General features: G+C 44.3%; 1 protein-coding gene across 3 annotated transcripts; it reads left to right on the top strand.

Annotated features, from left to right (window-relative positions):
• Positions 1 to 68: 68 nt before the first annotated feature.
• On the top strand, positions 69 to 27,718 carry nbeal1 (neurobeachin-like 1). Of its 3 annotated transcripts, XM_028463743.1 has the most exons (54): positions 69 to 137; positions 470 to 630; positions 4,873 to 4,964; positions 5,036 to 5,197; positions 5,277 to 5,358; positions 6,010 to 6,137; positions 6,228 to 6,310; positions 7,933 to 8,018; positions 8,102 to 8,459; positions 8,528 to 8,634; positions 9,004 to 9,090; positions 10,078 to 10,161; positions 10,591 to 10,689; positions 10,765 to 11,336; positions 11,964 to 12,096; positions 12,177 to 12,296; positions 12,850 to 13,159; positions 13,230 to 13,315; positions 13,681 to 13,770; positions 13,837 to 14,014; positions 14,101 to 14,234; positions 14,836 to 14,995; positions 15,077 to 15,179; positions 15,447 to 15,606; positions 15,702 to 15,860; positions 15,922 to 16,081; positions 16,957 to 17,045; positions 17,699 to 18,283; positions 18,482 to 18,657; positions 18,722 to 19,010; positions 19,160 to 19,468; positions 19,552 to 19,859; positions 19,933 to 20,057; positions 20,818 to 20,941; positions 21,022 to 21,170; positions 22,099 to 22,232; positions 22,305 to 22,406; positions 22,799 to 22,894; positions 22,962 to 23,086; positions 23,157 to 23,297; positions 23,361 to 23,491; positions 23,781 to 23,890; positions 23,957 to 24,074; positions 24,158 to 24,255; positions 24,332 to 24,448; positions 24,657 to 24,746; positions 24,863 to 24,972; positions 25,048 to 25,220; positions 25,360 to 25,454; positions 25,549 to 25,665; positions 25,740 to 25,901; positions 26,039 to 26,187; positions 26,276 to 26,411; positions 26,903 to 27,718. In XM_028463743.1, the coding sequence occupies exons 2-54, from the start codon at positions 580 to 582 to the stop codon at positions 27,023 to 27,025; spliced, it is 8,265 nt and encodes a 2,754-aa protein (XP_028319544.1). In that variant the 5' UTR covers positions 69 to 137; positions 470 to 579; the 3' UTR covers positions 27,026 to 27,718. The 3 variants fall into 3 exon arrangements, with proteins under 3 accessions (XP_028319544.1, XP_028319545.1, XP_028319543.1); XM_028463744.1 differs by lacking the exon at positions 9,004 to 9,090; XM_028463742.1 differs by having other exon boundaries at positions 26,276 to 27,718.

Below are 27,718 nucleotides of genomic sequence, written 5' to 3'. Positions count from 1 at the left end.
CTAAAACTGCTTTTATTTTGAAATTGCTCTTTGCCTTATGCCGCCTGTACGTCCCTCTGCGTGTTGACGACAGCTTGACGCACCAATAACAACCGAGCGGACGCAGTCAGTGACAGTGTCTGTTTTCTCCTCTCCAGGTGAGTTTAGGAGCTTTACAACTTTATACCGGTTATACTCTCCGTTACACCGTTTATTGTTCCCTCCCGTTAGAGCCGGTACCTTGGGGCGGGGCTAATGAACGGGTCTGTGGCACGAGCTGAGGGCGGAGGACGGGGGTGGGGGGGTTAGTGACTGACAGCTAGCTGATGTGGCTACTATGTTAGCTAGCACAGGTAGCTCTGCTACAGAGGGCTTAGCTTCGGCTAAAGCTCGGTACGACTCGGTTAAAGTCCGTTAGTCGGAGGTATTTAAGGCGGTCGACATTTGTGTCACCCCCACATCCCCTTAATCACGTGTCGTTGTCCTCCAGCAGGTCCAGGGAGAGGACGGGGGGGGACCCATGAAGTGATGATGGAGAGGCTCTGACCCCTGACCCCCCCCCTCCATGGACACACCAGGACCCTGAGCACCGTGCACACCATGGCATCCAGCGAGAGGCTGTACGAGGTCTGGATGCTGTACTGCACCAAGGTAACACACACACACACACACACACACACACACACACACACACACACACACACACACACACACTGGCAGGGATGATGCAGAGATCAGTGGTGCTGTTTGTCAGTGTTTAGACAGAAAAACACACAAAACAACAAAAACACACACGTGATGACTCTAAAAAACACACAAAATGATAAAAATACACAAATTTACTCAAAAAACACACAAGAAAACAACAAATATGTAAAAGAAAAACCGAAAATGACACAAAAACCTACATAAATGATGACAGAAACACACGAGCTGAAAAAAGTTTGTCATTTACACAGAAGAAGAAAAATGGCTGACGGTTTGACAGTTAAACCTGTTCTGAGTCAATTTCAGATAAAACACACAAGAACAACGTCTCCGTCACACACTCCTCCCTGAACCCCTCCTCATGTGATACGCATACTCTTACTACCCATAGTAATACACACACACACTTATGAGAATGTCAGTGATGTGTGTGCGTTGTTGTGCACACTGTGTGTTTGTGTTGACGGAGTGGAAGGAAAGATCGTTTCATTTGGTCTTGGCTCAGATCCAGGACCCCCCCCCCCCCCACACACACACACACACACACATGCCTCAAATCAATATTATATGCACCAGTTGAGGGAGGCGTTTACACACACACACACACATACACACACACACACACACACGTCTCTGTCTCAGCAGCTGAAATGCCAGAAATGTCTGCTCTCTCCTCTCTTTTCTATATATACATATCTATTTCTCCTTCTCGTCCTCATGGCGATGCATTCAGGGACTTGCTTAATCATTTCCAACGCTGTGTTTCGTGGTCTAATTTAGTTTTGCCCCCAAAGTGAAAATGACTCCAAAAATACACAAAATAAATACCTGTATAGTCTTTAAAAAAACACAAAACCACAATAAAATGCACATAAAACACACACATTATTAACAAATATTAAAATAAATACCAAACAACCGCAAAAATCAATATTAATGACCCAGAATACACAAAATGTCTCCAAAAATACACAAAATGTACGTGTGTGTGCGCGCGCGCAGAAACACATGCAGCGTTTCTTTTTATCGTCCTCACGGTGATGTATTCAGGGACTCGCTCATGTCTGTTTAATGATTTCCAGCATTGTGTTTGGTGTCAGAGGTGGGTCCTTTATCACACACAGCGCATTCCCGTGTGGCTGCAGTGGGAGAACTGGCTCACCTTGTTGGTCAGGTTGAGATCAGCTGATGCTTTATTTGTGTGTGTGTCGCTCACCTGATCCTCGCCCACTTCCTAGTGGAGGAAGAGGCTGAAACTGTGCATGTTTACAGCAGATGAATAATGCCCTCCATCTAACTTTGTGTGGACCCCGCCCCCAAAGTAAAAATATAAAAAGACTCCAAAAAACAGCCAAAATGACAGAAAATACACGATACAGCACAAAACACATGTGATGACTTAAAAAACATACAAAACTACAATAAAATACACATAATGGTGACAGAAATACTCACATTTACTCTAAAAACACACAAGGCAACAACAAATATAGAAAACGAAAACTGAAAATGATACAAAACGACACCAAAAAATCTTCATAAATGACGACACAAACACACAAGATGACAAAAATACAAACATTCATTCTAAAAACTACACAGAATCTGGAAAAACTTTACAGAATGTCTCCAAAAATGCTTTATTTGACAACATTAAATACAAAGAATGAGTGCCAAAGCACATCGTCATGGTGATCGTGAACATCCAGCGGTGATTCTCAGACAACCACGGTGGCGCTCTAAGACTGTTACATAATCAATGATCCTCTGAGCTGTGGTAGGAAGACAACAAAACAACAACATCTCAGCAGCGTCTGAGAAAGTGTGAGGTCAGGTAGACTCACTAAACCTTTACATGATGCACAACATCAGTTTTAATCCCAGAAACAGGAAATATTCACTCATTTTACCACCAGACGCCTGGTGTGAGGTCACCTCTGGCCACGCCCCCTATGATTAGTGTTGTCACTGCACACTTTGTTCCCTCAGGTCCAGCTTTTCTTTTCCTTTCTTCTTTTTTCCCTCCACATGAATAACGATGATGTCACTGTGTCTGGTTTAAGCCCCGCCCACCAGCTTCTATAAATACACCTCGTGGTCGTGGTCACAGAATCACTGTCTCCGCTTTAAGAAAACACTGACCACACCCGTGTGTGTGTGTGTGTGTGTGTGTGTGTGTGTGTGTGTTCATAACACACACACATGTGTAGCAGAGGTGTGTAGCTGACTGTGACCTTTAACAAGGTCGACTCACACAGATTATTACCTGTAGTAGGTCAGTGTGGAGCCTAATGTGAGGATTAGGATACATCGTGGATGTTCACACTCTGGGAGTGTGTGTGTGTGTGTGTGTGTGTGTGTGTGTGTGTGTTATGATGAAGGCTCAGGATAAACTGAGCAGGGTGTGGCCCCACCTCCATCCAGCCAAACCCTCAGTGGGCATCTGTGCCCGACATACCGGGAAAAAGACACACACACTCACACACACACTCTGCCACTGCCAGGGATGATGCAGAGATCAGTGCTGCTGTTGGTCAGTGTTTAGACAGAAAAACACCCAAAACAGCAAAAATACATGTGATAACTTTAAAATGCACACTAAATGACAATAAAATGCACACAAGAACAACAAAAATACACAGAATAAAAACTGAAAATCATACAAACGAACCCAAAAATCCTCATAAATGATGAGAAAAATACACAAATTTACTAAGAAAACAACAAATATACAAAAGGAAACTCACACACAGCCACAAGAGCCACGTCCTTAAATTCTCACAAGACAAGGGAGTTTTTGTTGTGTAGCACAATAATTAGATTATTACAATAATCATTTACACATGGCAGTTAGCATCTTTACACACACACACACACACACACACACACTTACTGTGATGAGTTCAGCAGAAACCACACATGGCTGCTTCCTTCTACATTCTCTAAATACTTCCTGGATCATTTCAGTGCTTTGGTCCTCGTTTTTTTGTTGTTTTTTTGCTTCAATGGATTTTTTCAAATCTAATCCTTTCCTCTAATTTAGTTTGGCCCCTAAAAGTGAAACATATTCCAATAATTACACACAATAAATACACATTTCATCCCGCAATAAAATGATCATAAGGATGACAACAAAAAACACAAAATCTGAATAAAATGCACAAAAGCAATGCTTTGACAATAAAAATAAGACACGAATCGATTCCAAAACATACAAAATCACAATAAAATGCACATTAGGACACCAAAGAAAACACAACAACAAATATTAAAATAAATACCAAATGACACCAAAAATCCATGTAAATCACCCCAAAAACACAAAATGACAATGAAATGAGAAAAAAATTGCAAAACGACCCCCAAAAAATCTGAGATGACAAAAATACACTCAATAAATGCATGTATTGACTCAAAAAAAAAACACACAACTACAAATATATATAAAAAAATAAAAATAAATAAATATCCTAAACACGAGTATGACAACGAAAACACACACAATTTTATTTAAAAAATAAATAAATAAACAACCTCAAAGCACTAAATCTGAGGAAACCTTTACAAAATTAATCCAAATACAGACAACAACACTTAAAGATGTGTTCATGGAAAGTGTAGCCTGTCCATATACAGTAAAGTATAAAACAACAGGTTACTGTTTTCTTCACAGCTCAGGTCATTCATGTTGAGTTTGCATGTTCTTTCACAGTTTGCATGTGTTTGCTTAAGTTCTTTATCAGATCTTTTTATTGAGATGTTCCTGAACACACACAGCAGGTCCTTTAGTTCACTGTCAGGATCTTCATTAGAGTGTGTGTGTGTGTGTGAGTTCGTGCGTGTGCGCTCTCTCTTCCCTTGCCACGCTCATGCTGCTTTTCAGGAATGTAGGGAATGTGGGTTGTAGTTTCCTCCTGCAGCAGCAGGTGTATGGAGTGTAAGCGTCTCCTTCCTCAGATGTTCCTGATCATTAATAGTGGATCAAAAACTGAAAATGATACAAAACGACACCAAAAATCCTCTTACATGATGACAAAAAAGCACAACATGACAAAAATACACACATTTACTCTAAAAACACACCAGAAAACAACAAATATACCAAATAAAAACTGTAAATGATAGAACATGACACCACAGTGAAGCAGAGCTGATGTCTGACCAGTGTTTCTTGTCTTTTCTCAGAGGGATCCAGATTATTTTAAGCTCTGGCTGGAGATTTTCATCAGTTCTCATGAACAATGCCTGGACGTGGACTTTGAAAAGACACCTTCCAGGTAACCCGTGGTCAGAACCTTTAGATATCTTCTTCTTCTCCTGTTCTCATGCCCTCCATGTGTGTTTCCAGACCAGAGGAGCTCCCCCCAGTCCTCACTCTGCTACCAGACAACATCCTGCAGGTTCTGCGCCACCAGCTGCTGCAATGTGTTCACAAAGCCTCAGATGGACTGGAGGCAGAGCAACAGAACCTGGCTCTGCTGCTGCTCAAGTTCCTCATCGTGGTCTGCAGGTTAGCATAGCTGTTAGCATAGCTTAGCTGCATGGTTAGCATTGCTTGTGACGCTTTGTTCTTCACCTGTGTGTCAAAGGAACCGCTCCAACGTGGAGGAGATCGGAACCTGCTCCTACATCAACCACATCATCACCATGACAACGCTCTACATCCAGCAGGTATGACCAACCTCTGATGATGATGATGAATACACGTATTGACTCCAAAAAACATACAAAGTCACAATAAAATACACATAAAGACAACAAAAAACACACAACTACAAATATTAAAATAAGTACTAAGCAACACCAAAAATACATGAAATGACCCCAAAAAAACACACAATCTGAATAAAATCTATTGAAGAAATCCAAAAGTGCACTGACAACACAAATACACAAAATAAAATGCACATAAGAACCACAAAAAACCACACAACTGAAAATATTAAAATTAAATCCACGTAAGCCACCCCCAAAACGACAATAAAAACACACAACTACAAATATTAAAATAAGTACCAAGCAACACCAAAAATACATGAAATGACCCCAAAAAAACACACAAAATCTGAATAAAATCTACTGAAGGAATCCAAAGATGCACTGACAACACAAATACACAAAATGAAATGCACAAAAGGACACACAACTGTAAATATTAAAATAAAATCCACGTAAGCCACCCCCATAGCGACAATAAAAACACACAAAATGACCCCAAAAAACACACACAATCTGAGAAAAAGCTACTAAAGGAATCTAGAAATGCACTGACAACAAAATTACACAGAATAAATGCGTGTTGACTTGATGATGATGTGACAGCTTAAGAGTAAGACCAAAGAGAAGGAGATGGCTGACCAGAGTCAGGCTGAGGAGTTTGTGCGTCACGCGCTCGTCTTCTGTGAGAGTCTCTACGACCCCTACCACAACTGGAGGCGCCGCACGTGTGGGTAAGAGAGGCTCCGCCCCCTGAGTGACCTCACTACAGCAGCGTTGGTGTGAATACACACATCATAAAGCATGTGGTGGTTGTGTTTCAGACAGACGTTGGGCACCGTGGAGAGGAGCAGACACAAGTACAAGGCAGCGCCGCTCACCGTGGAGTTTGTTCCTTTCTTTTACCGTAAGTCATCACACAACTACAAATATTAAAACAGATACAACACCAAAAATCCATGTAAATCACCCCAAAAACACAAAAAATAACAAAAACAAAATGCATTTATTGACTTGGGGAAAAAAACCACTGAACACATATTAAAAATATAATAAAAAAACACCAAAGATCCAGGTAAATCACCCCCAAAACACAAAAAATATATATATAAAATCAAAAAAATTAGCCCAAAAAACACAAAATAAATTCACTTATTGACTTGAAAAAACCCCCCTTTGAACACATTAAAAATTACTACAAAAAACTACAAAAATCAACTCAAATCACCTCAAAAACACACAAAATCTGAGAAAATTTGACACAAGGAATCCAAAAATGCTACGACAAATGCTAAATACAAGACAACTATGTAAATTACCTCAAAAACACAAAATGAAAACCTGAGAAAAATGTACCATAGGAATCCAAAAATTCCCTGACAAACAAACAATACGCAAAATAAATACACGTATTTACTCCAAAAAAAAACACACACGACTACAAATAATAAAAATTAACAAGATCTACGTAAATGACCCCGAAAACGCAAAATGAGAACAAATACACAAAATCTGAGAAGAAATTACAAAATGATTCCAATAATACACAAAATACATAAACATATTGACTCCAGGAAGCAAACAAATTCTGAAAAAAATCTACAAAAGGAATCTGAAAATGCACTGACAACCTTTTACCGTAAGTTCCCAACTTTCACTTCCCTCCTCCTCCTCTGAGGGAGAGACGCTCATTGGCTCAGGTGTGATAGAGGAAGTGACCCTAACATGCTCTCTTTAGGCTCCGCCCCCTCCTCCCTTAGTGAACTCTCGTTTCTCTTCCTTGTTATGTTGGAAGGAAGCTTCAGCTGTCTTAAAACCTTTTCTTTGCAGCTGCTGCTACTACACGCGTTCTTATTTACCTTTTCATGTGCACGAGTCCTTTTAAATAAATTAATGATAATAATGAGATTTCTCACATTTGATGGTTTGGATAAAGAAGGTAGACGTTAGACAGACAAAGGACCAGATTTACTGCTCCTCTATCCTTTATGTTGACACAGAGGTTAATGAATGACGGGGCCTCCGTGGCCCTCAGGTCAGCAGCACGAGCACTGTGCACGTTGGTAGGAAAGTAAACAAAGGGAATTTAACACCTATACATTTATAAATATGGGATTGTACGTCCTTCCAATAATTTGTTAATTTTGGACAGGCCCAAAAAACGTAGTATGATCTCATACCAGGCCACGCCCCCTCCAACAATTTGAAGTTTTATATGATAAATGTCCTTTTGTTTTCCATTCAAACTCTTTTAATGTTGCTTTTTGGTAGTTTAACACCTTAACGATGACCAAAAGTAGGTTGGCTTTCTTCATCAGATGTTTGTTGTTCAGCTGTGAAAACTCTGATTTATTATCATCTGTATCTTCTTTAAGTTGTTCTAAGGTTCTTATTTAATTTTTGAAAAGGACACAATACATTTATAAACTTTGAAAAAAGGCCTAAAACATGTAAAGTATAAAAAAAATGAAAATAATGCTAACGTAGTGAAACAGGAAGTAAATCAGTGCATCCTTATTGTTTTTTCAGAGTGCTTCCAGGAGAGCGAACACCTGAAGGAGAGTTTGAAATGCTGCCTGCTGCATCTCTTCGGCGCTATCGTAGCAGGTGATCAGGTAACAGGCTCCTCCCACTCTGATGAACATAATAAATGTGTGTGTTATTATTTACTCTGACTCCCCCCTCCCCCCCACGACAGAGGAACGCCCTGCTGGCCATCTCCCCTGCCACTATGGAGGTTCTGATGCGTGTGCTGACCGACTGCTCCCTGGGCGGCTGCTCATTGGACGAGGGCGAGGACTGGGAGGGCGACGCCCCCGATAAGAAGTCCCTGCTGACCCTGGGCTGCCTGAGGGAGGTGGTGCAGCGTCTGCTGGCCTCCAGCTCCGACCAGCGCCAGGTGGAGATAGCCTCCGTGCTGGAAAACTACTTCAAACTGCTCAACTCTGACCCAGCGGCCGCCGTCACAGCCAATCAGCAGCAGGCCGATCGGCGGGGGCTAACTCTGGGGCCACACTGGGAGAGTCGCTTTGTGGCTCTGCAAGTCCACATGTTGGGTATGCAGCGTGGTGGAGGAGGAGGAGGTGTTGGTGGGTTTCTGACCTCCTCTGGTCCTGTGTTTCAGACGCCATCAGAGACATGTTCCTGTGCTCAGACCGACCCGTGCTTCAGGCCATCTTTCTCAACAGCAACTGCTTTGAACATCTCATACGACTGCTGCAGAACAGCAAGGTAAAGTACGCCAGAGGATTAAATTACAGTTATTTATTCAGAAAAGCAAGGTGCTAGCACGTTAGCTCAGACAGAGGAATAGATTACTTTAAATTTAGTTACTTTATCCAGAACATATACGTTTATGAAAGTGTTAAATGAATCCTTCTTATGTCCATGTGCCACTAACACAGTTTGTGCTGCAGATTGAGAACAACCCCACGTTGCATGTTTGTGTTTGTTTCCTCACCCAAAGGCCACGCCTCCTGCACTGTGCGAGCCCTGCAGGGGGGGGGGGTTGTGCCTTCTTTAACCTCCATCCCTCCATCCTTTCCCTCTTTCTGTCTAGCCCTCACTCTGTGTGTTTTTGTGTGTGCGTGTGTGTGTCAGCTGGTCAATGCCAGGTGCACGGCGGCAGACAAGGACCAGAAAGATAAAACCAACAACAGGTTACTGACAGGAGAGGGGGACGCTCAGGTACCGTGGAGTAAGCCCCGCCCCCACCCACAGCTCTCCCTCCCTCCCTCCCTTCCTGCTGCTGCAGCCACGCCCCTTCATCCACGTGGTCACGCCTCAGCAAGACTACGTCACCGTTTACTAGCACTAGTAAAGCAAAACTAGCTACTAGTAGAAAATTTAGTGTTACTAGTCATACTGGTAGACTTAAAACACATTACTAGTAAAAATTCAAAGCTTTATTAGAAAACAAAATTTTGTTTAGTACTACTAGTACACTTAAAACATCTTACTAGTAGTACTAGTAGACCTAATGTAAGTAGGAGGGATTAGAACCAAATCCAGCTCTCTGATTGGTTGGAATACTTTCCAAAGCCAATGGCAAGCCTGGATTTACTTTCTCCGCCCCCTTATTAGCATATGATGCTAACTAGTGACTACTTGTACACTAGTAAACCCAAGTTAAGCACTAGTAGAGATTAATAATGGTTGATATCACGTTCAAACTGCTTTCCATACATGGTCAGGTATAGGTTGACTCGGTCGTCTTGCTGTGGCGTTGCCCCCTCACCTCCCTAATGGATCTACCCCACCCCCCCACCCCCCTCCACCTGGTCTGTGTGTGGGGTTCCCTGGGGGTTTACAATGATTGGTTCTGTGTCACAGTCCCTCTCCAGCTGGTCTAAAGCTCTGTGTGTAATAGTCACCGGTCACTAGTCTGTTAGTCCAACCAGGAGCAGGACGGAGCTGGATGGAGATGTGTGTGTGTGTGTGTGTGTGTGTGTATATGTGTTCCATGTGTGAGGAAAGCAGGTGGTGTTTCTGTGTTGGGTTTTGATTGATCATCGTCTACCAAAACAAAGCTGCGACCTTGATAATGAGCATGTTTGATTGATTTTTGTCCCGTGGCTTCTCACGCTCTGCATGTCTGTGCAGTGACAGAATGAATCCATCCATCCTCATATTTTGTACCATAAATACTAAAGAGCTTTGTTTCCTCCTGGTCAGGTGAACCAGAGCCGGCTGGACTCTCTCGCCGTAGCAACCATCAAAGCTCTGACCACAGTGATGCATAAGTCTCCTGCTGCTAAGGTAACATGCTTTGTTAGCGAGGATGCTAGCTCAAACTACTCCCACATCTTTCAACTAATTTCATCAGGTGTGGTGTCAACACGTGCAGAAAAGTCCTGCACATTATGCTTTTTTGTAGCTTTTCAACTTTTTAAACTGTTAAACTTTTTAGTTAATTTGAATTAATTTCACCGTAAACTTTAAAGTTCCACTCTTGAGCCATTCTTAAACCATTCCACCTATAAAATATTCAGCTATTTTTTAATATTCAGCTCATATTTTCATCTTCTCTGTATCTTTGACTTACTACTTACTACTACTACTGCTAGTGAGTTCCATTTTTAGCTTTGAGCTAACTTCTATAGTGGAGTGGAGCAGCTCCAGCTTTTACCTTAAACTTAAACTCTTTGTGAACAAATTGTCATAACTTCTAAAATCATGCTTGTGCAGGAAGTGTTTAAGGAGAGGATCGGCTACAATCAGCTGTACGAGGTTCTCCTTTCTCTGGGTCAACCCTCTCGACTCCTCCTCAAAGAGCTGATGAACATGGTGAGCTGTTTGTTTATCATGTGAATAGATCTATGTGTGTGTGTGTGCTCACCCTTAGTGTGTGTGTGTGTGCAGGCGGTGGAGGGTGAGCACTCCTCCGTGGGGCTCCTGGGCATCAGTAACGTGGAGCCCCTACTGCTGCTCATCCAGTGGCTCCCACACTTAGACTCTGCTGAGCTGCAGCTCTTCGCTGCTGATTGGCTGAGACGCCTCAGTTGCCTCAACCGCCAAACACGCTCCACATGTGTGAACAGCGCCATGGTGGTGCGGGCCCTAGCGGCACTGGAGTGCCACCAGCGTCTGCACCGGGCGTGTGCAGAGAGCCTGTTTGGGTTGGTGGGCTCTCTGGGGTCCCAGTCCCTGAGCAGCAGAGAGCTGCTGGGGTACCTACGTCTGCTAAGGCCCCCGGACCCCAACCAGGCCCACCCCTACGTGGGCGCGGCCCTCAGGGGCCTGCTGGTCATGGTGCGTAAACAGGGCCTGGAGAGCGCCATGCAGTACTTCGACCTGTCGCCCAGCATGGCGGGCATCGTGGCCCCCACCGTGACGCGCTGGCCGGGGTCGGCCTTCAGCTTTCTGGCCTGGTTGTCCCTGGACCAGGACCAGCTGGGACCGGTTAGCAAAGACAAGAGGAAGCAGCTGTACAGGTGAAGCATTTGTACGGCCCCCAAATGCACAAAATCACAATAAAACATTAAAAAACAAGGAAAAATACACAAAATGACTCCAGAAAAATACCATATTACAAAAGATTGCACTAAAGGTTGACAAGATTACCCAAATTTACTCCAAAACTCAAGAAAATAACAGAAAAATAAACAAACGAGAACACGAATGACTCCAAAAATGCACAAATTGACTCATGAGATACAAAACATCAATAAACAAAAAACAGAATTAAAAACAAATATACCAAATGACAAATGTACAAATACAAATAAATACACAAAAAGACATGAAACATACACAAAAGAAATCTACAATGTGAACAGAAACAATTGAATGAAAGTCAATGGGACATTTTGAAATTTACAATCGTGATTTCCACTAGTGAAAATTAAATTGTTGATATCTACAATTAATAGTGTAACTAGTGAGACTAGAATTGTAAATATCAATAATTAGAATTGCCACTGTCAAAATTGAATCATAGATATCTACATTTACATGTACCGCTACCTATTAAATTTTAAAATGTCTAATGCTAATGGTTGTAGAGGCATCACCCTGTGTGTGTATTACTGAGACCCCCCCCCCCCCCGTCTGTGGTACAGCTTCTTCACCCCTGGGGGGACGGGCTTTGAGGCATTCTTCAGCTCTGCGGGGGCCCTGGTGGTGGCCGTGTGCACCAGGAAGGAGTACGTCACCGTCATGCTGCCAGACTACTGCTTCTGTGACTCTCTGTGGGTGAGTGTAGCTCCGCCTCTCTCCCTCTTGCCACTGCTCCAAATACTGGGCTCTGATTGGCTGTGAACTGACATCCACAGCACAGCATCGGGGTGGTGCACGTGCCAGGGAAGAGGCCCTTTGGACAGAGTCTGCTCTACATTTATGTGGATGGACAACAGAAGCTCTCTGCTCCACTCAGATACCCCACCATGACAGAGGTAAGATACTGTATTTATATTATTATTACTTATTGTATACAATCAATATATGCTGCATTTGAACACCTGTAATTTAAATGGGGTCACCTGAAATGTCTAGTAGTTATTGATTAAAATAATAATTTATATATTGCTCGTTTTATCACCTTTAGGTCAGACTCGGTGGGCCATATGCTTCGGTCTATTTTTGTGGGGTTCCCGAAGTAAATGAACAAAATGATTAAAAGAAAAGCACAGAAAAATATACATTTCTTGAATTCTTTAATCTCGAAATATTGTTCCTTTTTTTTCATAAAATTAAAACTTTAATATCAAGATATTTCGACTTTATTCTTGAAATATTACAACTTTAATCTTATAAAATTTAGATTTTATTAAAATACGAATTTAATCTAAAAATGTTATGACTTTAATCCTGAAATGTTATGACTTTAATCTAAAAAAAATAAAGATTTTATTAAAATACGACTTTATTGTCATAAAATTACAACTTTAATCTTGAAATGTTATGAATTTTATCTCATAAAATTACAATTTGACTCTTGTTTCCCAGCCGTTCACTTCCTGCTGCATCGGTTCAGCCGGCCACCGCACCACCACCCCCCCACCCTCTCAGATCCCCGACCCGCCCTTCTCCTCTGTGACCACGCCCACCTCTCGCTCCTCACTCGGTGGTATCCTCTCCCCTCAGACGTGGGGGGGCCTCTTGGGGAGCAAACCAGAGACCGTCACCAAGCTGATCTCAGCGGGGACCCAGGACAGCGAGTGGGGGAGCCCCACCTCCCTGCAGGGCCAGTTGGGTGGAGTCATGGTGTTCCACGAGGCTCTGCAGCAGAACCACATCAAAGCCATCTGTGGCGCTGGTGAGCAGAGCGTGGAGGGGTGGAGCCAAGGCGTGAGATCCCTGTTCACTGATTGGTTTAATCTCCACAGGGCCAAACTGCATCTCTCCTTTCAAAGGCCATGAGTCAGAAGTTGGAGATCTTTCCAGTAAACTGCTGCTGCACTACTCGCCTCAGGTGAGCTGCTTTGATCTCTGAGCTTTGATCTCAGAGCTTTGTAGATAAACCGGTGGGTGTGACTCCTAATTTTATGGGAAAGATTTGTCTAAAAAATATTCACAATCAAACAATTTGTATTTTTCCAAATTTTTCACATGCTTAGATTGTGTCGATGACGTTTCTGGAAAAACGTGTGAAAATCGAGAGGAAAAAAAACAAGTGAAAATTGTGAATATATTTGTGAATATTTTTTTAGACAAATCTGTCCCCGTAGTTTCTGAGTCATCATTAAACTTCACTTCCTGTTTTCTTTCACACATGTGCAGTAGATTCTTACTAAACAGGCACGTTGTGTTTTACTTAACGTGCACATTTTTTCCCAGGCATGTAAAAACCCAATCTGTCTGGATCTGTCTCCTAACCTGCTGCATGGACGCCTCACTGGGAACAAAGTCGTAAACTGGGACATCAAAGTAAGTGCAACTGGAAATACTTTCTCCTCTTTCATAAATTAGGATTATTGATTATTGTACCCACAGGACATGATCAACTGTGTCGGCGGAGTCACGGTGCTGTTTCCCATCCTGGAGCAGCTGTGTCTGACCATGCCCTCTCAGCACAGCATTGATCCATCAGCTGGGTCAGACTTCATCAGCCCTGATGTGACCACACCAGCTGATGGAGACTGGGTCATACTTCCCTCCAACAGGGCCTCAGGTCTGTGGGAGTGGCCGTTTCTGTCTGTACGTCATCACCACACCCTGCTGTATGTCTAGAGTATGTGATTGGTGTGTGCGTCACAGAGGCTCGGCTGGAGAAGAACCTGGTGGCCACGTTCCTGCTGGTGCTGAAGCACTTCCTGCAGAGGCACTCCATCAACCAGGAGAACCTGCTGCACTCACACGGCGTGGGAACGCTGGGGGCGCTACTGCAGAAGGTCAGTGTGCTCATTAACCATTGTTAGAGAACTAAAAGATCATGAAAATGTTTTTATTCTTTAGATTACTGTAAAAAAGAATGCCTTTAATTTTTTTTTTCTTTTTGAAACATTGTCTATTTCCACATTTACAGACACAGGTAACAGTATTGTGCATAAAGCTGTCAGAGCTGTGGTTCAATTGGCAAAAAATAAACAAAAGAAATGTTGAAAAGGGGTTAAAAGTGACAATAATGGGTCAACATATGTGACATAAAGTGGTGGAAAGTGTTTAAGTACTGGAAATGTCTTAAAAGTGCAGAAAATGTGCAGAAAAGGTATTGAAATTTGATGTAGATGTGTCAGAAATGGGAGTAATGTTGCAAAAATCCTTTAAAAGGAGCAAAAATATGGTATGAAAAAGTGATGAAAATAGGCAAAAATATGGTGAGTTTGGTGGTGTTGCAGAAAAAATGTAAAAATAACCAAAATTGGGCTCAAATTGTTCAGAAAATGTTCTTAGTTTCTTGAAGGCATCTGGTGACCCGCTCCCAGTGTCTCACGCTGACCCCAGGTTGAGAACCCCTGTGTTAAAGTCTCTGGTTTCTTTATGTGTGTGTAGCTACCTGGGAGTCACGTGGACGTCAGCGTGCTGGTTTCTGTTCAGCTGCTGATGGAACAGGTGACCTACGAGAAGAACCAGGCTCTGCTGCAGCAGCTCCACACACATCTGCTTTTCAACCTCAACATCTGGAACAAAGGGGACTTCCCTCTGCGCATAGGTCGGAGCTTTAACTCAGCACCTCCTCTTCACCATCATCATCATCACCTCCCTCACTGACACACCTGTCGTCCTCTCACAGGTCACATTCAGTACATGTCCACCATCATCAAAGACAACAGGAAGCAGTTCAGGAGGAAGTACGGCGTTCAGTTCCTTTTGGACACTATACGACTCTATTACGGGTACGTCTACACCTTTTCCTCCGAGCTGCTTCTAAAGCTGTCGTCCTCATAATGTCGAAATATCACGACTTTAGTCTTGAAATATTACTACTTTAATCTCAAAATATTACTATTTAAATCTTGAAATATTACGGCTTTCATCTTGAATATTGCGACTTTATTCTCAAAAAATTACAAGTTTGTAAAGTAGTTTCTGTTCTCTGTTATGGGTACATCTTCACCTTTTCCTCTGAGCTGCTTCTAAAGCTGTGGTCCGCTGCCCTGCAGGAGGATCAGCACCAAGGACAGCGACCTTAGCGAGGACGACGTACGCGCCATCCGAGCGTCTCTCCTCAGCCTCGTCAAGTATTACATCAGCAAAGGAGTGACGCAGGAGGAGATGCACAGCATTCTGGGATATATTGCTGCCATCGGAGATGAAGAGCAGGTTGGTAAACAAGTTGTTTTATTTTAACTGATAATAGTTACTAGTTAAACACACTTTAGGCTACATCTATGCATCGTATGTGCGTTGTGTGTCAGCTGTGCAGCATCCTGGAGCTGCTGCTCAGCCTCCTCCAGACCAGCCCAGCCAGAGACCAGCTGTTCCTGCTGCTGTTTGAGCCCGGAGCGGCCGACTCCTGCTACGCCCTCCTCCTCAACAACAAACACTCTGATCGCCTCCGAGAGCTCGTCTTCAAAGTAGGTTATCCTCTGCTGTTAGCGTGACGTTAGCGTGATTTAACGTCTCTGCCCTACACAGCTGTTTGAGCGCATGCTGCGATTCGACCGCGTCTACGAGAAGAACAAACAGCGGCTGAGGTTGAGGGAGGCTGGATACGGCAGCCTATCACTGCTCTTCTCTGAGCTTCACATCACGCCCACACTGGTCCGATGTCTGCTCAACCAGGTCCTCCACACAGGTATGTACTCTCACACTCCATCTGTCCTCATAAAGCAGTTTTCAAAAGAATGATGAGAAAAAATTAGGGCTGGGACTTGAACGCGATATTATTAATACATTAATACAAAAGCACATTTGTTTTAGAAAGTTTACTAAAAATCAATGAATAGAAAACATGAATATAGCTCAGTTAAAGGTAAGTTTGTGCTTTGAGAACAATGCAATCATAATATTCATTATTCATATTACACATTATTAGCACTCAGTGATGGAAATAATAAACACTATTTAGTTGCTTAAGATAATTTATTGTTTTATTGATTTAGCATATGCCAAAATACATTTAAACTGGAAAACATTGCTTCTCATGTCAAATAGTTAGGACATTAATATAGATTAATTAATTACAAAGTGTCTCATTAACTACATTGTTTTTTTTTTAAGCCCTACCTCTAGAAAAAACCTTTTAATGTTGTACGTTAAGTTGCGAACAAGCATTTTGGATGTTAGTTTTTCTCTAACTTCTAATTCAGTCAGCTGATTAAATCATTATTTCGTTACCATGGCAGCATTTTATGGCGCCCTTCTTTAGAAAGTGTACCTGATTAAATAGTTTAAATATTACAGTCTTTTGTAGCTGTTGGAGGAGCTTAACCTCTACGTTGTTCATGTATCCATGATTTGATTACTTCCTGAATTCATTCATTTGATCTCTTCAATATTCATTGACTTCATACATCAATAAGTGCTGCTCTGATTGGTTAACGTTCAACGGAGAACGATTGATTACTGAAGCATTCATTAGAGAACAAACCATATCGTTAGAGAGTGATCAATACAGCATCACTAATGGAAATACTTTGTGTGTGTGCTGTGTGCGCGTGTGGCGTGCAGATCAGGTGGTGAACTACAAGGACCTGATGGCTCTGGTTCAGCTCACTCACAGAGCAGGACCCAGTGTACGACTCCTCGTGTGTAAGAGGGTGAGGACTCGTCACACCTACACACAGGAAGTTATTTTTTTATTTATTTAAGCTTTATTTATTAGGGACAGATACAATAAACATAGTCGGCTGAAAACGGGCATCTCATGTTTGTGGCTATTGCTTCAGCCACCAGAGCGTGTCTACACACTGTTTTTCAACACCCGTCCCTAGAACAGCTTTTGTAAGATTAAAAAGACTAAAACAGTTGATTAAAAAGGAAATGAGTGGAAATGGGTACAGACAGGAAAATAAAAACACATTTTACACTCACAATTTTTCAGAAAATTAAACCTGAGAGCGGCTTCAACAGTCCATGGATTACCGGTAACTTCAGCCACCAGAGAGTGTCAGCACACTGTAGACAATGAAGCAGAGAAGAAGAGCTCTCCTAAGCGACCTTTACTCTCCTTTAAACAGTGTGCTGACATGCTCCGGTGGCTGAAGTTAGCGAGAAAATCGCAGACTGTTGAAGACACACAAACCCTGAGGATAGAAGGACTTTTGGGTCTACTTCCTCTGCTACTACTACCGCTTCTTATTCTCTACTTGTTCTTTTTGTTCTACTACTACTACTTCTATTATTTCTTCTTATTTTTCTACTACTTGTACTTCTTCTTCTTCACTTTCTGTGTTCTCTGGTGTGTTCTCAGGTGTACCAGCTGCTCCAGTCTCAACAGGAAGCTGCGCTCCACATCTCTATGCAGCAGTGCTGGCAAGACACTCTAATGCGGCTGTACCTCAGAGGTGACGGTTCTCTACCTCCACCACGAAGCTCTGACGCCATCAGTACCTGCAGCCTGGACCTCAGCCGCACCAGCGCCGGCAGCACTCACCGCCTGGAGCCGCCCCTGGAGCGCCGGCCCCGGGCCGGGAGCACCGGCCGCCTGGACCGCCTGGAGGACGACCGCTTCAGCGTGGGCGACACGCGGTCCGTGGACAGCATGGAGAACGGAGACGTCATCTCACTGCTGGACACGCCCTCGTCCTCTGCCTCCTCCAAGCCATGGACAGTGGGAAAAACGGGCGGGCTCCTGCTGGACCTGTCCCACCTACAGGCCTACGAGGGTGGGGACAGTGGCAGCCAGACGCCAGGGAGCATGCCCAGTACACCCTCCCCTGTGGAAACCAGTAAACCTTTCCCCGGGACGTGTGAGGCAGCGTCTTCCTGTTTGACCGATGATCACTTCCTGTTTAGTGACAACATCTCACTGGGAGACTCCTTCAACAACGCTGAGGTCAGACTACCTTGTGACCTTTGACCTTTCTCAGACTTTAATCTGGAAATATTATTACTTTAATCTTTTAAAATTACGACTGTTTTCAAAATATTACGACTTTAATCTCAAAATATAATTGCTTTAATCTAATAATATTACAACATTATTAACATACAACTTTAATATAATAAAATTCTGACTTTATGCTGTGTGCAGCGGGCGGAGGAGGAGCTGTGTAGCATGCTGCTAGAGATCATCCTGTGTGTGATGTGGCGTGGTGTGGAGGGATCTGATGACTCAGCGTGGTTAGAACGTGGTCAGGTTTTTTCGGCGCTCACCAAGCTGGGGACGGCCAATGAGCTGCTGCTTCCTGTCGACCACATCAAGCTCAGGTGAGGATGAGGATGAAGATGTAACGTGGAGCGTGTGATAACGGATGTTCTGGTTCCTCTACAGTCTGATGGAGCGCATGCTGGAGTGGGCGGTGAGCGATAACCGTGAGGCGTCGGCCGCCACTTTACCCCAGCACACGGAGAACGCGGTGCGGCTGCTCCACATGGTGCAGGACTTCCTGCAGGCGGAGGGCCTGGTGAACCCGACTCTGTGGACGGAGAAGGTTCTGGAAGAGACGGTGACGCTGATGGACAGCCTCATGGTTTGGTTCTCCTCTGGGACTCAGTGGTTTACCCTGTCCCAGGTGGGCCTCAGGCTGCTGCTGGGCTTCATGGCTCAGCATGACCCACAGGTGAGTGAGCTCTCCTTCATCGCCACCACCATCATCATCATCATCATCATCATTTCAGATTTTCACATGTTGATCAAATTCTATTCAACTTTTACTTTGAGTGCTATTTCATTGAGCTACTTTGAGGTACACTTTACACTTGTTTCCAGGTGTGCGCCCTGGCCACGGCCAAGCTGAACGGTGTCCTACAGACCAAGGAGGTGTCCAGTCAGGATGAGGCGTGTTACCTGCTGGGGAAGGTGGAGAACATCCTGCAACGTTCTGTGCAGGAGCAGACGGAGGAGACCTACTCATTCCTGGTGCCGCTGCTGCGCACGCTGCTTTCCAAGGTGCACCGCCTCCTCTACATGGAGCTCCACCTCCCACAGCTGCCCGACACCAACGGAAGCCCATCCTTCTTTGAAGACTTTCAGATCTACTGCAACTCTACCGAGTGGAGGGTCTACCTGGATAAATATGTACAGACTCTTCTTCTTCTTCTTCTCCTGCTGCTGCAGTGTGAGGTGTTTTTGACTCAGATGTTCTGGTGTTTCCTGCTCAGATCATTCCCTACATGAAGCAGTATGAGATCGAGACTTTCAGCCAGGGACACGAGGCCATGGCTCTGTACTGGAAGGAGTGCTACGAGGCCTTCATGGTCAGCCTGCACCGCAGGGAGAGGGACCGCGGCGAGAGCAAGATCCGCTTCCAGGAGCAGTTCGTGGAGCCGTTCTCACGCCGCGGACGCCATGAGAACCTGCGCTACAACAGCATGTTGAAGCAGCAGCACGGCCTGCACAGCGCCACCCTCAGGCAGTGGAAGGCAGCGCGACGAGGGCTGGTGTGTGAAAGAGGGCCGTGGGATGACAGGTATACGCCCTATACACTCTGTCTGTGTGTGTGTGGATGGCACTCAGCTGTGACTGTGTGTGTGTGTCACCAGGAAGCAGGACGACATACACTGGAGAGTCTCCAGCGCTGAGAACTTCTCCCGCATGAGACTGAAGCTGGTGCGAAACTACAACTTTGACCTCCACACGGAGGCCAGCGCTCTGAGGGACAACCTGGGTGAGGCCTTCAGCTTTAACGGATGTTAATGCGCACACACACACACACACACACACACAATTAATTAGTTACGCAGAGACAACTCCATTTACAAATCCTAATTCTACACATGCGTATCAAGGTACACACACAACAACAACAAAATACACACAATGAAAACAAAAACACACACTAAGACAAAAATATACTGAATAACAAAAAGAACAGGCAAAACAATGACTAAATACACAAAATGACACCAAAAACACAAACACAACAAAGACACCCTAAATAAAAGAAAATTACACAAGATCACGACAAAATACACAAAAATAACAGAGAAACAACCAAACAACACCAAAAACACACACACCGAGATAAAATAATCAAAATAATACCAACAACGCTCAAAAACACAGAAAATAAGAGAAAAATATACTGAATAATAAAAACAACAGACAAATACACAAAATGGCACCAAAAACACACAAAAATGATGAGAGAAATGATCGTAAATAATGAAAACTGGAGAAATAAATCTTTTTTTAAAAATGTATCACTTATTCATTCCATCGTTATGATCTATAGATGTTTTTTCACAGAATTCAGAGTAAATTGTTGTAGTTGGACAACGGGGGAACTTGGATTCAGAAATGAGAGAAATAGGAACTAGAGCCAAAACGTTTGAGGACCACTGATGTAGTGGCTGGTCAGACGGACTCAGTGATTGATCCTAAACTCCTCCCCCTCCCTAAACCCCTCCCCTCCTGTCTGCGCTCAGGTGTCCATCAGCAGCGTGTGAACACTGAGCCTCTGCTGCTGGAGGCTGTGAAACAGGTGAAAGTCAGTGACCTGGAGGACGACATCCTGGAGCTCCCAGAGGATGACCCCTCCACCACTGCTAAGTCAGCCACTGATCACTGAACACTAAACACTGTGACAGGAGGGAATCTGACCTGTGTGTGTGTGTGTGTGTTTGCTCCAGGGTTGAAGCAGAGGACGCAGGTCAGAAGGAGAAGCTGGTGCTGTGGGAGGACTGTGAACTGGTGACCATCGTAGACGTGGTCCCTGGTCGTCTGGAGCTCACCACGCAGCACATCTACTTCTACGACAGCAGCCAAGAGAAGGACGAGGGTGAGGAGGACTCATCCAACACATCCAACATCAGTGAAAGGGAGTGCTGCCGTCCTGGGCCTTTGAGTTAGTGTTTAGAAGTTTAGGAAAATACATAAGTAACATCCAACCGTTATTCATAATGTAAAGAAGAGCCATCAGACTGATACATAACACTAATAATAATAATAATACATAACACAGGATACAGAGAACACACACATGGATTTTTCTTAAAAACACCAGATTTAAAACTCCCAGATCTCATCCAACTCAAAACTGTCCAACTTATATTTAAATATACTGTATAAAGCAAGCAAAGGTGCACTTAGAGAGAGAAGGGGAATACAATTAAAGAGGAAAACTACATTTCAACATACATTATAACCATAGCAACACTGAAAAAGATCATTACAACAAAAGCAGGGGTTCAATTATGGATGAAATCAAACTAATCAGAAACATAAACCAGTTTTACAAGCTTTTTAAATTATATATTGTTAATAATTATAAGAAAGGAGAGCAACAATTTTACCTAGGACAGCAATAACATACATTTAATGGTAAAAAATATATTAATACTTACTCAATAAACATAAATAATAAAATGTATATATTTTGATCAGATAATATAATTAATTTAAATATTGCCACTCTATATTTTGTATTTAAAATAATATACTATTTAATTTTTACTACACAAATATAATAGATTATATTTGTGTAGTAAATAGTATATTATTAATATTATGTGAATGTCATGTGCATGCATGTGTATGTATGTTTACATATGTATATATGATTGATGTGCATGTATACACTGTATATATAAAACTTTGTGTAAAAAAAAATTATATATACAGTATATATATAGTTTTTTCTGGATACTGCCGAAATGAAATTTAATATTTGAAAAAATTGTAATAATTAAATATTATTAAATTTTAAGGCGTGGGCCATGACTTCAAGTGGCCCCTGTCCCAGATCAGAGAGGTCCACCTGAGGAGGTACAACCTGCGGCGCTCGGCCCTGGAGATCTTCCTCATCGACCAAACCAACTACTTCCTGAACTTTAAGAAAGAGGTGATGGAGCTGACACACACGTCGGTAACAGAAGAAGAGTGACTTCCTGTTTACACTGGGTGTTGTTGACAGGTGAGGAACAAGGTGTACAGCCGCATGCTGCTGCTGAGGGCCTTCAGCCTGTCTGGGACCAGGTCTCCACAGGAGGTCCTCAGAGCATCTGGACTCACTCAGGTCAGAACATTAAGGACTAGAGATGATCTGTAAATGATCCAAACATCTAAACCCTACCAGCAGAGGGCAGTCCTGGTTTAACGCCCTAATGTCCACTTTAAAGGAGTCGTTTTAGGTTCTTTCATTAGCGTTTAAATGTCTTCTTACTAATCGAAATTACATTTCCCCTGACGTTTTAAATGTTTAACACGTAACGTTTTCACTGCTTTTATTAGATATGAAATAGCTTTACGGCCTCATTGTGTGTGTTTTTAGCTACTTTGTTTAAAGTATTCTGTGCATTCATCTACTTGAAAAGAGTTTGAAGTTCTGACTTTGAACAAATCACACGCAGTAACATCTGCAGCAGCACCTTTTTGATTAACTTGGTCTGAAATGATCTCCTTTCACAGAAATGGGTGAACCGGGAGATTTCCAACTTTGACTATTTGATGCAGCTCAACACGATCGCTGGGAGAACCTATAACGATCTGGCCCAGTACCCCGTGGTGCGTTCAGCGTGTGTGTGTGTAGATTATAAAGTGTGTGAGAGCTGATTGGTCCTGTGCTCTCCAGTTCCCGTGGATCCTGGTGGATTACACGTCAGAGGAGCTGGACCTGTCCGACCCCCGTGTGTTCAGAGACCTCTCCAAACCTGTGGCCGTGCTCAACGAACGCAACGCCAAGGCCGTCAGAGAGAAGTAGGTTTTATCCGTGGTCTGCCTGAGTGACCGTCAACAGGGATTCAGTGTGTGTATGTGTGTGTGTCAGGTACGAGAGCTTCGAGGACCCCACGGGGACCATCGACCGGTTCCACTACGGCACCCACTACTCCAACGCCGCCGGGGTCATGCACTACCTGATCCGTGTGGAGCCGTTCACCTCGCTGCACATCCAGCTGCAGAGCGGACGGTGAGGATCATCCTCCAGTTGTTCATTCTTTTATTTTGAAAAGGGGATGTTTGATGCGCTCAGGTTCGACTGCGCCGACCGTCAGTTCCACTCCATCTCCGCCACATGGCAGACGCTCATGGACAACCCCAACGATGTCAAGGAGCTCATTCCAGAGTTCTTCTACTTCCCAGAGTTCCTGGAGAATCAGAACGGTGAGTTTGATTAAGTATGGACAGAGATTTGTCTCAAAAATATTCACTAATATATCCACAATTTTCAGAGTTTCAGGTGTTTTTAAGAAACGTCACCGACACACAAATTACACATGTGAAAAATCTGAGAAACACATGAAAATTATGGGTATATTTGAGAATATTTTTAAGACAAATCTCTCCCATAAGTTTGGCCCATTTGTTGAACTTAAAGAATAAAAAGGAGTTGAATGTCTGTTTAATTGGAGGAGTATAAACTCTCCACTGACCCTCATTTCTCTCTTTACAGGCTTTGATCTGGGTCGCCTGCAGATCTCTAAGGAGAGAGTGAACGACGTGGTTCTTCCCAAATGGGCCAAGTCTCCTGAGGACTTCATCTACAAGCACCGCAAAGCTCTGGTGAGTTAAAGTTTTGAGGTTAATGTGATGATAAACTATGTTAATCTGTGTGTTTGTTGTGTTCAGGAGTCTGAGTTTGTGTCAGCTCACCTCCACGAGTGGATCGATCTGATCTTTGGTCACAAACAAAGAGGTCCTTCTGCTGTGAAGGCCCTCAATGTCTTCTACTACTGCACATATGAAGGTAACACCCCACCCACCCCACCCCTGGGCATTTCCTGTGTCACTGTGTATAGTGTAACACGTGCTGGGCTGTGGTTCACACAGGAGCTGTAGACCTGGACACCATCACTGACGAGAAGGAGAGGAAAGCTGTGGAGGGAATGATCAACAACTTTGGTCAGACGCCCTGTCAGCTGCTGAAGGTACCAGCACTCAAACAAAAATATATATATGTGTGTTTAGACGCTGGTTTTATTGTGTGTGCGCGCATGTGTGCAGGAGCCCCACCCGGTCCGTCTGACCATGGAGGAGGTGGAGAAGAGGAAGGCCACACTGGACTCGTGTCCCCTCAGCGTCTTTGAGCACCTCAGTGATCTGAAGTCCTTCTTTGTGGAGGTTTGATCTTTGACAGATTCATCTTTGTGTTTATTAACACTCACTCCTCACGTATGGGGAGGGATTTGTCTCAGAAATATATCCACAAGTTTAACATGTTACTGAAAAACACGTAAAAATCGAAAAAAAAACGATTGTGGATATTTTTTGTGAATATTTTTGAGACAAATCCCTCCCCTTACGAACCTTTCTCACCTTTCTCCTCCAGGGCATCAGTGATGGTGTTCCATTGGTGAAGGCGGTGGTACCAAAGAACCAATCACATTCCTTCATCACTCAGGGGAGCCCTGACATCATGGTGAGCCTCTATCTGTTAGCACAGTGCTAATTCATTAACAGTATATCTTTTGGCACAATGCTAACTCATTAACAGTAGATCATTTAGCACAACGCTAACTCATTAATGTGTTTCAGGTCACTGTGAGCCATAACTGTCTCGTGGGGACTCATGGTTGGCTGCCGTACAACAAGAGCATCTCCAACTACTTCACCTTCATCAAAGACCAAACTGTGTCCAACACTAAGTGAGCACACACACACACACACACACACACAGATTAACCCTTGGTCTTCAATTATGGTCTTTGTCTGTGTTGCAGGACCCAGCGCTTCCTGTCTGGACCCTTCTCTCCAGGTGTGGAGGTGACTGCGTCTCTCTTCGTGGTGTCCCATGATGGGAAGCTGTTGTTCAGCGGGGGCCACTGGGATAACAGCCTCAGGGTCACCTCACTGGTTAAAGGAAAGACTGTGGGACAGCACATCAGACACATGGGTGAGAAGAACTGCTGCTAAATAATGTCACATGTAGCTAATGTCAGATGTTGCTACATGTAGCTACATTAGCGCTGACATTAGCCTGAGCGTTCCGGTCCTCCCTGTGGTTCCTCATCATGTTGGTCTCTCTCCTGCAGACATCGTGACCTGCCTGTCCACAGACCACTGTGGGATCCACCTGATGTCTGGGTCCAGGGACACCACCTGTATGGTGTGGCAGGTCCAGCAGCAGGTCAGCACTTACTCACACATCAGTGACGTGTGCACGTTTCCTGTTAGCGTTTTGCAAACTTTAGCTAGCTATCCTCTCTCTGTGGGTCCTTTAGGGCGGAGCTCCTGTCGGCCTGTGTCCAAAACCCGTCCAGGTTCTCTACGGGCACACGGACGAGGTGGTCAGCGTCTGCATCAGCACAGAGCTGGACATGGCTGTGTCTGGGTCACGGGTGAGGCCACGCAGACGCTGTGACATCTGTGATGAACTATAGAGTACAAGCAGCTGATTGTTCTTCTTCTGTAGGACGGGACGGTGATCATCCACACGGTGCGGAGAGGCCAGTACATGCGCTGCCTTAGACCTCCATGTGAGAGCTCCCTCCCCTTGACCGTCCTCCACCTGTGTGTGTCCTGGGAGGGTCACCTGCTGGTCCACACCTGTCTGGAGGGAAAGGCCTCGCTCAAGGTGAACCTAGAGAGTTTTTAATGTCTGATCCTCCCACGCTGGGGCATCTGTGTGGTTTCTGTGCTAACGTTGTCCTAATGCTGTGCTAACCTTGTACTAACGTTGTGCTAATGTTGTGCTAACGCTGTGTCCTCCAGGATAAAAACGCCCTCCACCTGTACTCTGTGAACGGGAAGCACCTGTGCAGCGAGCGTCTGAAGGAGCAGGTGACGGACATGTGTGTCTCAGGGGAACACGTGGTGGTGGGCAGTGAGCAGGGATACCTGTCCATCCGTCACCTGTACAGGTGAGGCTCCGCCCACCTCTCGTACACTGGTAGCAGAGTGAAGCTAACGCTGGTTTACTTGTGTTCTCATGTTGTGTGTGGTGTGCAGCCTGGAGCTGAGCGTGGAGCCCATGGCGATGCGTGTGCCCGTGCGCTGCGTGTCCGTCACTAAGGAGCAGAGCCACGTGGTGGTCGGCCTCCATGACGGGAAGCTGATAATTGTGGGCGTGGGCCGGCCCTCAGAGGTAAAGAGCTCCCTGAGGAACTACATCGCCCAGAGCCTGGAGGGCTCCCCCCTCATGGCTTCCCCACTGCTGGCCCCCCTCAGGGCTCGCTCCCCCACACACTTGCTGCATCAGCGCCAGGAGCTGGGCTTTAGCCCCGCCCACTGTTCCCACAAACCCTAGCAGCTGTTTGTGTGTGACTCTCTCTCGCTCTCTCTCTCTTTCTCTCTCTCAGGGATGGTTGTCACGGTTCCCTCTGACACATTCCCTCACACGTGCAATAGATCCTTTATTCTGATTGGTCGAACTGATCCAGATGTTATATTAGAACCTAAGCCATGCTAACAGTGTAGCAACGAGCAAATAATCCCGCAGCACGTTAGCATTCACTCAATCATCTGATCAATCACTCATTAATGAATCATTCATGTCATTTTTTCCTTTGACTACACCCTTTACTTTCCACGCTCTTCTCCATCTATCCTTCATCCTTCCTCATCCATCCTTCCCAGATGTCTTCCAGTCGTATCTCTCGGAGGTTGTGGGGTTCCAACAGACGTGTGAGTCAGATTTCTTCGGGGGAGACGGTCTTCAACCCCAATCAGGACCACGGCCAGACAAGCCCCTCCCCCTGAGCCCCGCCCCCTCACCTCCATGTTTGTGTGTGTGTCTGGTTCAAACGGCGCTGGCGCTGTTTTCGACTCCTCCCACCACGTCTGATCAGATCACGTGACTGAAGCCGTCGTGTGCATGTACGTGTGCACGTACTCAGTAGGAAACCTTCATCAGTCTGACAGTGTGTGTTTTTGTTACGCACTGCGTGTGCGTTCACTCTTGCCATTAGAGATTGATCCTAACATTCGTTACTTGAAACAGTTTTTATTTATCAGCAGCGTGTTATTTTAACCTCTCCGTGTATTTAAATCAGAGGAATCCTTTCAAAGGGCTGAACAGGACTTGGGGGCGTGGCCTAGAGTTTCCATCCCGTGCAGAGTGCCAATTCCTCCTGACCGTCTCACTCTGAGTGCCTTTACCTTCATCTCCATCCTCCTCATCCTCACTGATCACATCATTCCACTATTTAATCCTCTTCCTCTGTGTCTACTGTTCTAATCTAAATGTTTTTAATGACCGTCACCAAAAATGGATGCGTGTATATATCTGTGATTATTTATAAAGTGTACAGCATGATTATTTTTATTTCTTTAAAATGTACTTTTTGCACTTTCCAGGTACTGAAGTTGTTTTAACGTGTCCCTCTGATCTGTACAAAGTGCTTTGTATACATCAGTGAATGAAAAACCATCATTAAACTTTAAATTCATGTA

This window comes from Gouania willdenowi, chromosome 2, assembly GCF_900634775.1.
Source record: "Gouania willdenowi chromosome 2, fGouWil2.1, whole genome shotgun sequence".
Taxonomy (NCBI): Eukaryota; Metazoa; Chordata; class Actinopteri; order Blenniiformes; family Gobiesocidae; genus Gouania; species Gouania willdenowi.
This window is presented reverse-complemented; position numbering and strand designations above follow the sequence as displayed.

Bases quoted from the DNA above. Each gene is read 5' to 3' on its own strand.
- nbeal1 (XM_028463742.1), top strand. From the start codon at position 580: ATGGCATCCAGCGAGAGGCTGTACGAGGTCTGGATGCTGTACTGCACC. The intron at 14,996-15,076 runs GTCGGAGCTTTA...GTCCTCTCACAG, and splicing joins GGACTTCCCTCTGCGCATAG to GTCACATTCAGTACATGTCC. The intron at 16,082-16,956 runs GTATGTACTCTC...TGTGGCGTGCAG, and splicing joins CAACCAGGTCCTCCACACAG to ATCAGGTGGTGAACTACAAG.